Here is a 12,803-nt window from a genome sequence, read left to right on the forward strand (position 1 = left end):
CAGCTGCTGGGACGCTGATTCACCTGTGTCAGGGCCTCAGCTGCCAGGTGCAGGCACCCCCAGGGGGTGGGCAGGCTCTGTGGCATGCAAGCTGGTCGGTGCTGCCATTCGCTCATACGCCCCCAGAACCTGCTACACCCCAGGCCCTGCCAGCACCACAGTCAGCAAGGGACCCAGGTGGACAGTCCCCCAGCTGGGAGTGACAGCCAGAAAGACCAGGCCCAAGCAGGAGGCTCCCAACTCCCCTCTGGGACTGGCCCTGGAGTTCACTGGGCACTCCTGGGGTAGGACGGGGGGAAGTGAGGAGGGAAACTGAGACACAACCTCCCATTGCCTGCAGGCCGCAGGAGGAGCCGCCCGCAGAAGAGGACCTGCAGCAGATTACGGTGCAGGTGGAGCCTGCATGCAGTGTGGAGATCGTGGTCCCCAAAGAGGAGGACGCAGGGTGAGCCTGGCTTGGCGGGAGGTCGGGGCGCCCCCCCCCCTGCGGGCCGGAAGGAGCCAAGAGCATCCCGAGGTTTCGTCGTGAAGCCGTTCTTTCTTACTGGGTTGTATTCGCAGACGGTGGATTTTCCCATAAGGTTATTTTTTGATTGAAGGGAGTGGTTCTTCACTAGCCGAGGTGATCCTGGCCCCCAGGGGAAACTGGGTGATGCCTGAGGGCATTTGTGGCAGTGAGTGGTGGCCAGGGACGCTGCTCAGCATTAGCCTGCAGTGCCCGGGATGGCCTCACCCCAGAGAAGGACCTGGTTCCAATATCCACAGGGTCCAGGCAAGAGATCCTGGGTTAAGGGCTGTGTAAGAACATCTCTGAACTTCCAAGTGTTTAACGAGTTTTTCTTTACCTTTTTAGTATTTATTTTATTTTATTTTTAATTTTAATTTATTTATTATTTTTATTTTTTATTTTTTTTGAGACAGAGTCTCGCTCTGTCGCCCAGGCTGGAGTGCAGTGGCGCAATCTCGGCTCACTGCAAGCTCTGCCTCCTGGGTTTACGCCATTCCTCTGCCTCAGCTTCCCGAGTAGCTGGGACTACAGGCGCCCGCCACCTCGCCCAGCTAGTTTTTTGTATTTTTTAGTAGAGACAGGGTTTCACCGTGTTAGCCAGGATGGTCTCGATCTCCTGACCTCATGATCCGCCCGTCTCGGCCTCCCAAAGTGCTGGGATTACAGGCTTGAGCTACCGCGCCCGGCCTATTTTTATTTTTTTGTGAGACAGAATATTGCTCTGTTGCCCAGGCTGGAGGGCAGTGGCTTTATCTTGGCTCACTACAGCCTCTACCTCCTGGGTTCAAGTGATTCTCCTGCCTCAGCCTCCCGAGTAGCTGGGGCTGCAGGCGCCCGCCACCACACCTGGCTAATTTTTTTTTTTTTTTTTTTTTTTTTTTTTTTTTTTTTTTGAGACAGAGTCTCGCTGTGTCACCCAGGCTGGAGTGCAGTGGCGCGATCTCGGCTCACTGCAAGCTCCGCCTCCCGGGTTCCCGCCATTCTCCTGCCTCAGCCTCCGAGTAGCTGGGACTACAGGCGCCCGCCACCACGCCCGGCTAGTTTTTTGTATTTTTAGTAGAGACGGGGTTTCACCATGTTAGCCAGGATGGTCTCGATCTCCTGACCTCGTGATCCACCCGCCTCGGCCTCCCAAAGTGCTGGGATTACAGGCTTGAGCCACCGCGCCCGGCCACACCTGGCTAATTTTTTTGTGTGTTTCAGTAGAGACAGGGTTTCTCCCATCAGCCAGCTGGGCAGGCTGGTCTCAAACTCCTGACCTCAGCCAGGCGCGGTGACTCACGCCTGTAATCCCAGCACTTTGGGAGGCTGAGGCACATGAATCACGAAGTCAGGAGATCGAGACCATCCTGGCTAACACAGTGAAACCCCGTCTCTACTGAAAAATAGCAAAAATTAATCGGGCATGGCCAAGATCGTGCCACTGCACTCCAGCCTGGGCAACAGAGCAAGACTCTGCCTCAAAAAGAAAAAACCAAGCCCCTGATCTGAAGTGATCTGCCCACCTTGGCCTCCCAGAATGCTGGGATTAATATTATTGAGTTTTGATTTGAAAAAAGAGGTTTAAAAGAAATATATATGTTTTTAAAAACATAGGACACAATGGTTGTGGCCCTTTTGGGGATATGGTGTCACCTGCTGTTATTTTCTTTGAGACAGAGTCTTTCTCTGTTGCTCAGGCTGGAGTGCAGCGGCGTGATTTCGGCTTGCTGCAACCTCCACCTCCTGGGCTCAAGTGAATCTCCTGCCTCAGCCTCCTGAGTAGCTGGGATTACAGGCGCTCACCACCACACCCAGCTGATTTTTTTGTATTTTTAGTAGAGGTGGGGTTTCACCATATTGACCAGGCTGGTCTCGAATTCCTGACTTCAGTTGATTCTCCTGCCTCGACCTCCCACAATGCTGGGATGACAGGTGTGAGCCCCGTGCTGGCCCCTGCGTGTCTTTACTTTTTCGTTTTTTTTTTTTTTTTTTTTTTTTTTTTGAGGTGGAGTCTTGGTCTGTCGCCCAGTCTGGAGTGCAGTGGCACAATCTCGGGTCACTGCAAGCTCCGCCTCCCGGGTTCAAGCCATTCTGTTGCCTCAGCCTACCGAGTAGCTGGGACTACAGGTGCCCGCCACCACGCCCAACTAATTTTTTGTATTTTTGGTAGAGATAAGGTTTCACTGTGTTAGGCAGGATGGTCTCGATCTCCTGACCACTTGATCCACCCACCTAGGCCTCCCAAAGTGCTGGGATTACAGATGTGAGCCACCGCGCCTGGCTGATTTTTTTTTTTTTTTTTTGAGACAGGGTTTTGCTCTGTCTCCCAGGCTGGAGAGCAATGGCGTGAACTCGGCTCGCTGCAACCTCTGCCTCCTGGGTTCAAGTGATTCTCCTGCCTCAGCCTCCCACCAGGCCTGGCTAAGTTTTTGTATTTTTAGTAGAGACGGGGTTTCATCGTGTTAGCCAGGATGGTCTCGATCTCCTGACCTCGTGATCTGCCTGCCTCGGCCTCCCAAAGTACTGGGATTACAGGCTCCACGCCCAGCCTGTCTTTACTTTTTTGTCATCTGTCTGGTATGTGTAATCCCATGCTTGCATTGTTACCAAATTCTTCTTGCCTTTCTAATGATTTTTGCTTGAGATGCTTTTTTTATTTTTGTTCCAACAGAGCTTTTTTAGCACTCACAGCAGCAGAGACCGAAAAATAAAGCCCTGAGGGTTTATCTTCCACCCGGTGCTCCTGCCACTATCAGCTCCTTGCCATTGCCAAACCTCGCACCATGAAATTTCAGGCTTTGCTAAAAGGAACTGAACCTCCAATGTGGCAGGAGGGCGTGTTTACCCTCATTCATGGGATGAACACTAGGCACCGTGTGGCCATAGCCAAGGCCAAGGCCGTTCCTCACCTCCTCTCTGTGCCTCCGTTTCCACAAATGCAACACAGCAGTAGCCGCACCCTCTCCATCCCCCCGATAGACTCAGTGGGTTAATCACAGGAGCTGGCCCTGACATGTAGTAAGTGCTCAGTGAAAAGGACAGAGAGGCTGGGCTCGGGGGCTCCCATCTGTGATCCCTCCTAAAGGAGGCTGAGGCAGGAGGGTTGCTTGACCCCACAAGTTGGAGACCAGCCTGGGCAACATAGTGAGACCGCATCTCTACAGAATAAAAAAAAAAAAATAATTGGGCGTAGCAGTACACACCTATAGTCTCAACTACTTGGGAGGCCAAGGTTGGAGGATCGCTTGAGCCGGGAGGTGGAGGCTACAGTGAGCTGTGATTACACACTGCATGCCAGCCTGGCTGATGGAGCGAGAGCATGTCTCAAACCCGTCAATAAAGAAGAAAGAAGCTCTGATCCCAGTGGCTAGGTGCCATCTCTCCCCACTTTACAGATGAGGAAACTAAAGTTCAGAGGAGGAACCGGCCCTCCCAGGGTGGCACAGCTGGTGAGGGTGAGGCCAGCACCTGCCCACAGGTGTGTGTGTCTGAGCTGGGAGTAGCAGGGCCACACTGTCAGTGAGCTGGCAGGTCACTCCTAGGGTCAGCATTTGGGGGCTTCTTGGGGAGGTTTGTTCTGATTTGCGTTAAATGGCAGGCACAGGAGCGCGTGGCCTGTGGTCAGCTGCCTGGGTTTTCGGCGCAGGAGCGCGTGGCCTGTGGTCAGCTGCCTGGGTTTTCGTCTCAGTGATGACCCTGTGAAGCCCCTGCCTGGATCCTGAGTGGGGGCGCAGGGAGCCTCTGTGTGGGGGCTGAGGGTCAAGACCCTCTGTCTATCCCTGTCCTCAGGGTGGAGGCTTCCATGGCCGGTGCCGCTGCTGCTGTTGAAGCAGAAACTGCCAGCCAGGCCTCGGACGAGGAGGGCGCACCCGCCAGCCAGGCCTCGGACGAGGAGGACACGCCCGCCACTGACATCTACTTTGTAAGTGCCCCGGGCTCTTCCTGCCACCGGCTCGTCAACCAGATTCTCTCACACACGCTGCACTGTGTGCACACCGTGTACACACAGCCACACACAGGCACGTGAGTGTGCCCTGTCGACCCACCCACGTGCTCTCTCACCAGCCAGCACTCTCACTACACGCCTACACACACCCACCAGCCACGTTCACACCCACCTTCTCTTCCTGGTCTAACCCCACGGGGTGAGAAGCTCCTCCAGACCAGGCCTTTCTGGACCTTCTCCCTGTCGCCGTGGGCGTGGCCAGGTGGGCTCATCTTTGAGGGGACCGGGGACCAGGCAGCGGCAGGAGGGCCTCACGCTCCCACGCTGTGGGCTGGGGACTCATGACTGCTACTGGGCAGGGCTGGGTCTGCCCGGACCTGGGATCCCTGCTCCCCCTTGCCAGGGTCTGGGTGAGGCAGCTGCCGGGCAACCAGCGAGGCCTGGGGTATCCAGGTAGTGTCTCCACTCCCCAGTGGTCCCACTCAGGTCAGGCAGCCCCAGGTCACAGGGAGGGCTGGAGGCTGCAGCCCACTTCCCAGGTGGTTTGTTCTTCCCCTCCTGGGAAGGTGGGCTGGGCACAGGCACCAGGCCTCAGGGCCCGTTTTGTGGGCACCTACTGGCTGCTTCATAACTAACTCCCCTGCTCTGTCTCCAGTGGCGCCTCTGGGGTCCCCATGCCCCCACCTGGCCCTGGAGAAGGGAGGGATGGGCCGCGTGCCTGTGCCCCCAGCCACCCCATGTCGTCACCCCTTTCCCCAGGACTGGTTCGTGCGTGTCCTGGTCTCTGGATGGTACGGGGGCCCTGGGGGCCACGTCCTGCTGTGTCTGTGTGCTGATGCCCTGCTGGGTGGGCAGCGGAGAAGGGAGAAGGGTCCTCGGTCCCACCCTGGCACCCCCCACATTCTGCTTGGCAGTCAGCTGTCCCCACCCGCTCCCTGCTGCCTCCCTCCACCTCTCCCACCCGACCACGGGGGTAGCCGCCTCATCCGCTATCCTCTGTTTTCCTTCCTCCTCTGGCCCGCCCGGCCTGCCCCGTCCAGTTCACGGATGGGAGGTACTGGATTTACTCTCCCCACCATCGCCGACTGCGGGCCATGACGCTGAGCACCTCAGGGACTGTAAGTGACCGCAGCCGGCCACCCTGGGGAGAAGGGGCGGTGCCCCTCGGGCAGCAGGGAGCTGCAGGTCCCCATCCGGAAGCTCAGTGTCTGACATCCGTTGTTTTCCAGAAGGGCTTTGGGGAAATCATGGCCGCGGTTGAGGTCAGCCACGCTGGCCCCGGACCGGGTGCTGGGCTGTGTGCACCACTGGGAATGTCACTCAGCCCCATGTCGAACCAGGCACTCCATAGGGCAGCACCATCGCCAGGTGCACAGCTGAGGCCCAGGGTCTGCCTCGGATCCCGGCTGGACCCCAACCAGCCCCTCTCTGCCCCTGGACCCAGCCCTCCCATATCAGGGTGTCTTGGGTGGATGCTTCTCACTCGTACAGACCTGGCTCCCCTGGTTTACCTGACTGTATAGGGGAGGTCGCACAGGTCAGCAGAGCGGCTGCAGAGCCGGGCTCTGAACTGCAGGGCCATGGAGACGGGGAGGAGATGGTCTCTCCGCACCCACCTCACAGATGGAGGTGCTGAGGCCTCAGCTCCCCTGGGAGCCTGGGAGACCACACAGTGTGGTCAAAATCCAGATCCCCAAGCTCTCAAGGAGTTCCCCCTGGGACGCCACATGGGCCCCACGTAGCCGTGAGATCCTCAGGGCCTGCTGTGGTCATTATGACCAATAAGCAAGGGGTCCAGAGAGGCTAAGAGACCTGCCCAGCGCCGCACAGCCAGAACAGGGCGCAGACCCAAAGCAGGAGTGTCTCCTCAAGACGAAGCCCCCGCCGAGGCCGCCCTGACTCCCCGCCCATCGGCAGACCTCTCTGAGCACTGCTGTGTGCCAGGCACTGTGGAGTGATCCCCGGGAGGTGGAGACCACTTCCCAGGCTGCTCCAGGCAGCTCCGTCCCACAGAGCCAGCAGGAAGCCGGCGCAGACCCGCGCCCCGGAGACTGTCAGGGAGCTCCCCAGAGGGGCCTGCTGGGAGGGGAGCACTGGAGAGACCCAGCGGCCCTGCCGGTCACCCCACCACAGGCAGGGAGCCGTTCGCAGAGGCCGCCTACAGAGGGGGGTGCCTGGACTTTGAAAAACACCTGGTTTGAAAGGGCAGATGTGGGGAGGGTGGTCTCGGCAGCAGGCACAGCAGAAGTGTGGGGGCCAGAGGGGAGGCAGGGCAGCCATTCAAAGCACCCCAAGGCCTGAGTGCTGAAGAGGCTGTGCCCTTGGTTCTGGTCTTCCTGGGGTCACCCGGTTCTGGGTCCCAGCTGCCACTGCCCCCCACTTCCCCTTTCTGCCCAGCTGGTGGCTGAGCAGGTCCCTCTCTGTCCCCCCAACTCCTGCAGGAGAAGGAAACCAGCTGTTTTGCCCTTTTCTTTATCTTTTTTTTTTTTTCTTTTTTGAGACAGAGTCTCACTCTGTCACCCAGGCTGGAGTGCAGTGGCATGATCTCAGCTCACTGCAACCTCTGCCTCCCGGGTACAAACAGTTCTCCTGCTTCAGCTTCCTGAGTAGCTGAGAATACAGGCGCCAGCCACCACGCCTGGCTAATTTTGGGATTTTTGTTTGTTTGTTTTTTTCGAGACGGAGCCTCACTCTGTCGCCCAGGCTGGAATGCAGTGGCTTAATCTCGGCTCACTGCAACCTCTGCCGCCTGGGTTCAAGCAATTTTCGTGCCTCAGCCTCCTGAGTAGCTGGGATTACAGGCTCCTGCCACCATGCCCCGATAATTTTTTGTATTTTTAGTAGAGATGGGGTTTCATCATGTTGGTCAGGCTGATCTGGAACTCCTGACCTCAAGTGATCCACCTGCCTCGGCCTCCCAAAGTGCTGGGATGACAGGCATGAGCCCCTGCACCTGGCCTGTACCCCCATTTCTAACGCTGTAGCAGAAGGGTACTGTCGCCCCTGCCCAGGTGCTGTGTGTGCGGTGCCGCCCAGGACACCGGTCCCAGAGAGTAGCTCTGAGTGGCTGCTGCCACCCTCCCTGTGGGCCAGCTCTTTCAGGGCCCAGGTGGGGACCCTGTTTTGGCCCCACATTTTCAAGTCCCCATGGGAATCATCAGTGCAGCCACCAAATCAGTACCAAGCACACACGCAGGCTTCCCACACTGGGCTCTCGAGGGACATTGCAGGGGCGGACCTGACCTGCCGTTCCCACGTCAGGAATTCCAGGCTACATTTGCTATCCTCCCAGAGGAATGGGCAAGGCCTTCGCTGGGGTCCCAGCCCCTCGGTGCAGGAGTCAGTCCTCCGCGATGGCGGCCTCGCAGGGCAGGAGCACGCTGCCCTCGGTGCCCAGGGGCCGGGAACGGGGGTCTGGTGGGAGCTGTAGGATCGGGCAGGGTGGAGTGAGCACAGAGGTGAGCCCTTTAGAGGGGGCGTGAAGGCAGGACCGGAGACAGGGAGAGGCAGTGCCTCTGTAGGTGAGGCCTGGGCTCACCTGGAGCGTGAGGGAGGCTCCTGCTGGCCCAGGCTGGGAGCTGGGAGCCGGCACAGGCAGGGGCGCAGGCCTGATAAGGAGGCATGGGTTGGCCTGGGCAGCGGGTGGGCAGCGCTGTCCTGACTGGAAGGACAAGCAGTGGGTCTTGGGGTGACGGACTGGGTTGTGGCTGTGACAAGTTTAGGGGCCGAGGGCTGCCAGGTGGACGTGGCCAGGCAGCTGTGTATTCAGGCCTGGCACTTCAGGCTGAGGCCAGGCCTGGTGGAAATTCACAGGTCGTCTGTGCCGGGAGGGGCGTTGAACGCTGGGGTGGTAATAGGCCCAAGAGAGAGGAGGATGCAACAAGAAGACAGGGAGGCCAGGCTGGAGCCCTGAGGAAGCAGCCTGGGGGTAGGAGAAGCAGAGGGAGCTTGAGGGGTCGGGGGCTCCTCAGTGGGCGGGGCGGAGGTGTTGGAGGAGCGCACCCTTCCTCCCTCCCCAGATCCCACCCAGACCTGGGACCCCTCACGCAGGCACAGCTGGGAAGAGATGTCCGTGTCCCAGCACACGGCCCTGCCTGTGCCTAGCCCTGAACTTGGCCCTCCCTCTGCCCCGCTGCTCAGGAAGGTGTCTCCTGGCTCTTGCAGGGTGGGCGGTCGGAGCCTCAGTCTCTTCCGAGCACATCTGTGCTGGCAGTGGGGGCTGGCCCTGCCCACGGGCAGCCACGTGTTCAGGTCCTGAAAGGCTTCTGGGTTGGGAAGTAGGTCCGGCACCCTGACCTCCCAGGACCCTCACAGAGAGCCCCCAGGAGCCTGTGCGCTGGTGCCCATGGCACAGACAGGATTGGGGGCTGTGGTGGGGCCGGGCTGTGGAGGAGGAGGAACACTCGGTACTCCAGGTTGTGACCCCCACCCGCTTCCGCCGGCTCTGTCACCTGCTGTCTCAGGCCCCGCCTTGACTGAACTAACCGCTTTCTGCCGCCCGCCCCTCCCTGCCACGCTGAGCTGAGACCCGGGCCCGTCCAGGTTGGGAGCAGGTCCACCGGGTCAGAGAGGGCAGCCAGGCTGAGCCACCCCTTGTCCTCCATGGGGGATTCGCCTCTTTTATGTTCTCCTGTCTCTTCCTTCCTCCCTCTGCCTCTCTTGCGCCTCCTCGCACCCTGCTCTTCTGCGCCCTCCTGCACGCGCGCCCACCCGCCAGCCCACCGATGAGAGGAGCTGGGTGTACTCCCCACTCCACTATAGCGCCCAGGCCCCCCCGGCCTCCGACGGCGAGAGTGACACAGTAAGTGCGGCCCAGGTGCGCCCGCCGGCCCCGTGGGCTCCAAGGTCCTTCTGAGCGTGCTCCCCAGCCACTGGGACAGGCAAGGACTGAGGCCTGGGGCGGGAGGGCACAGGTGGCCCAGAGCTCCACCCTGGGCTTTCTGGCTCTGAGGTGGCCGTGGGGTAAGTGTCTCAGGGCCTGTGTTGGCCCAAGGAAGCCAGTCCCTGGCAGGGGGCCTGGCGGGTGGCCTGGGGTGGGCCTCGCCCCGCCCGCCGCCCACCTTCATTTGTCCTCTTGCTCTTACAGTAATTTCTATGCAGTCCCCAACCCAGAGCCGAGCTCCACTTTCGCTCCGGCCGCCCCTGGAGGCGCTGCCCACCCTGCTGAGGCCCAGAGCTCGGGAGATGCCCGCCTCGCCGCCCCACTGGACCTCATCCTCCCCCTGCACGGATGCCGATGGCCGGACCCCTCCCCAGCAAGCCTCCCAGGGCCCCGGCACCCCCGTCGGCAGCCTGCCCCAGTGAGACCGACCCTCCCGAGCGGCAAATCGCATTTGAGTCCTTACTCGGCCCAGAGACGGAAGCACGTGTGTGCTGTTTTAGTAAAAGACCAAAAAAGACAAAAACCCAAACCAGATGAAGAAGAGCCCCCGCCCACTGCACTCTGGTTCTCTGCTGTGCCTGCATGTGTCCTGAGGAGGGAGCCAGGCTGTTCCCGGTGGCCTCTGGGGACCTGAGCCCCAGGGGCCCCATCAGCCCGCAGAGGGGACGGCTGGGGTCCCAAGCCACTCTGCCTCCGTCCACCTGGGAAGCGGACCCTCCGGCCCCTCAGCTTGGGTTTGGGGGCCTCAGTGCAGGACATCTGGCCTGAGCATCGACTGTGGGGACAGCCCTCGCCCTGCCAAGCACTGCGGCCACTCAGCAGCTGTGTTCCCGCCGCAGTGGGGCCCTGACACCCACCTTCCAGGTGCCCCTCGAGCAAAAACCTCTGGCGTCTCCAATCCAGACCCACCACAACTGGAGGGCCAGGCCTCCTCTCCGCCAGGCCACTACCCATTCTGGCGGAGCTCAGGGCTGGGGACTTGTCGTTCTCTTCCGATGTGGGCCACTCAGCAACTGGCATGGAGGGCTCAGGCAACGGAGACGCTTTCTCCGCGGACGGACGGAGCGGGAGGCCGGGCCTTGGGCCACAGGAGACCAGCTCAGGGTGGAAGGTCAGGCTCCCCGATCCCTCCACCTGGAGGCACGGCCTAGGGGGCCAGGCCCGGCTCCACAGGAGTCTCCTTCAGGACTGGCGTGGGTGCCGCAGCCTCTTTCTTGGTTAAGTGATGTGATGTCTCCGAGGAGAGGAGAGACTGTTTCCGGCTCATCCCCCTCCAAGAGGGCAGCACTCCCGGTGGTGGGACTGAGCCCAGACTGCCCTGGGGCAGCTTCCTGGGGCCGCTGCGCTCAAAGGGTGCTGGTTGGAGTCGAGAGCTCGGCACAGTCGCCCACCCTGCCCTTCCCCAGGACCCCTGAGAGGGGCTTGTTGGTGATGGCCGTGGGGTTCCCCACTCCCAAGATGTGCCCAGGATGGGAGGAGCTGACGTGGAAGCTGCACCTTCGGGAAGAATTCCTCTCCAGCCCTGGCAGAGCCTGGTGTGGGGTCTGAGACGGCCAGAGAACCTCCCAGGCAGGCTCTGTGTTTTGTCTGTTGCAAGCTCTGTATGACGCCACGTCACTGCTCTTCACATCCTGTCGGCCTCCCGCACAGCCCACGCGCTGCGCCTGGAAGGGCCCTGCTGTGGAGGAGCCGGCCCCGTCCCCGAGGCCCTCAGTGAGGACACACTCCATGAGAGCAGCCCTTGCACTCTCCACCGAGGAGAGGGGCCGACCCTGCTCGGGAACCGGCTACCCGCGTGGCTCCCGTCAGGACCAGCCCGCGTGGGGTCCTCCCTGCCTGCTTGAAGGGTCTGTCCAGCCCCAGGAAGCAACCTTGGCCCCAGTTCACAGCCTGGTGCTCATCTGCTGGCACCGGGCATCCACCAATCAGTTCCCCCCGTCCCTCCAAAGGACACCCGGCAGGCACTCCCCGGGGAGGCAGGGGCAGAGATCAGAAGGGGTGTCTGGGACCTGGATGACCAACAGGGACAGGGGCATTGTCATCTCAAAGGCCCACACCCCTAGAGGCCACACTGAGCCTCCCAGGGAGCCCTCGAGTCCCCCTGCCCAGAGCCCTGGCACCAGAGACGTGGAGAGCCTGTGGGGGTGACTCGGAGCAGCAAATGTGGTCCCGGGCGGGCAGCACCGCGTCCAGGGCAGCCTCCCTTCGCTGAGCGAGTCATGTGACACCAGTGCCCGGCCAACACTCCCTTGCAGGAGAAATTTGCAAACCTCTGTGGATACCACATTTCCATTTTTGTGTTGTCTCCAAGGCCCCTTTGGAGATCTACTTTGTTGGTTGTGTTTTTTGGTTCCTTCCAGAGAACTGTAAACCGAGGCTGAAGTGCCCCACTGACTGTGCCGAGGGGCGGGGGCAGGAGGATGGCAAGACCTATTTATAATATTTAGCGAACTCGGCCTCCCTCAGATCCCCCGCAAGGGAGGCCGCTGGACCCACCCCGCTGTCCCCCACGATAGAAGTCTGTAAATACCTTGGTGACCAATGCCCACTTCCCCTCCTGGGTCACCTCTGATGGCCGCCGTCCACTGAGAATGTGGACAGTGTCCAAATTCCTGTACTGTAACGACTAAAAGGCGTTTTCTCTGAGACTGACAAGGCAGAAACTTCCATGTGTCTCCTGCCAGGCTCTGTCCCCCTACGCCATCCCGACATGTCCCCGTTCCCCTGAAACCTGGCTCAGTGCAATACTCCCGTTGCCATGGGGTCCTTCACCATGGTACTGTCTCCACAGCCCCTCAGTCCCCACCCCAGGATAGGCGCCCACCACCTCCTCCTCGTCTCCGGTGGTCAGTCGCTCCTCCTGTCCCCACCCCAGTCCCATTTTTATGGCTGAACTGATTCTGAAACAAAACGAAACTGCAAACCTCGTGTGTCTTAACTCCCCCCCGGGGATTCCACTGCACTCCTCCGCCCCGTGGTCTGGTGTGTGACAATCCAAAGCGCCGCGCCTCATGGCCAAGGCGAGGGCGCTGTGTCCCTCAAACCCAGAGCCGTAGGCGCCTCTGAAACCATACAGCCACTCCTGGCCCCAAACAACACTGGTTTGCAGCCCAGGTTCCCCGCCCACCCATCCCCGACCACACCCCATCTTTTTAGAGGTCTCTCTAATAAATCGGGTAATAAGCATCCACCCGCTTGTCTGCCTTTCTGTGGGTTCCGGGGTCTGGTTGGGAGTTTGAGGACTGACTTTGTTTTCTGTTTTTTTGTTTTTTGTTTTTTGAGATGGAGTCTTCTGTCACCCAGGCTGGAGTGCAGTGGTGCAATCTCAGCTCACTGCAACCTCTGCCTCCCAGGTTCAAGCCATTCTCCTGCCTCAGCCTCCCGAGTAGCTGGGATTACAGGCGCCGCCACCACGCCCAGCTAATTTTTTTGTATTTTTAGTAGAGACGGGGTTTCACCATGTTGGCCAGGCTGGTCTCAAACTC

The 12,803-nt window shown here is 60.0% G+C and overlaps 1 protein-coding gene across 6 annotated transcripts in view; it reads left to right on the forward strand.

Moving 5' to 3' along the window:
- Nucleotides 1–12,501, forward strand: part of PIP5K1C (phosphatidylinositol-4-phosphate 5-kinase type 1 gamma) — a 65,270-nt gene extending 52,769 nt beyond the window's left edge. For 3 of the 6 annotated variants that reach the window (XM_073017122.1, XM_073017124.1, XM_073017123.1), the window contains 3 exons: nucleotides 341–445; nucleotides 4,280–4,412; nucleotides 5,477–9,147. In XM_073017122.1, the coding sequence (XP_072873223.1) occupies nucleotides 341–445; nucleotides 4,280–4,412; nucleotides 5,477–5,959 (721 nt within the window). In that variant the 3' untranslated portion in view covers nucleotides 5,960–9,147. The other 3 variants (XM_037994478.2, XM_007994792.3, XM_007994794.3) reach the window with 3 other exon arrangements.
- Nucleotides 12,502–12,803: the final 302 nt, after the last annotated feature.

This window comes from Chlorocebus sabaeus, chromosome 6 (assembly GCF_047675955.1).
Source record: "Chlorocebus sabaeus isolate Y175 chromosome 6, mChlSab1.0.hap1, whole genome shotgun sequence".
NCBI lineage: Eukaryota > Metazoa > Chordata > Mammalia > Primates > Cercopithecidae > Chlorocebus > Chlorocebus sabaeus.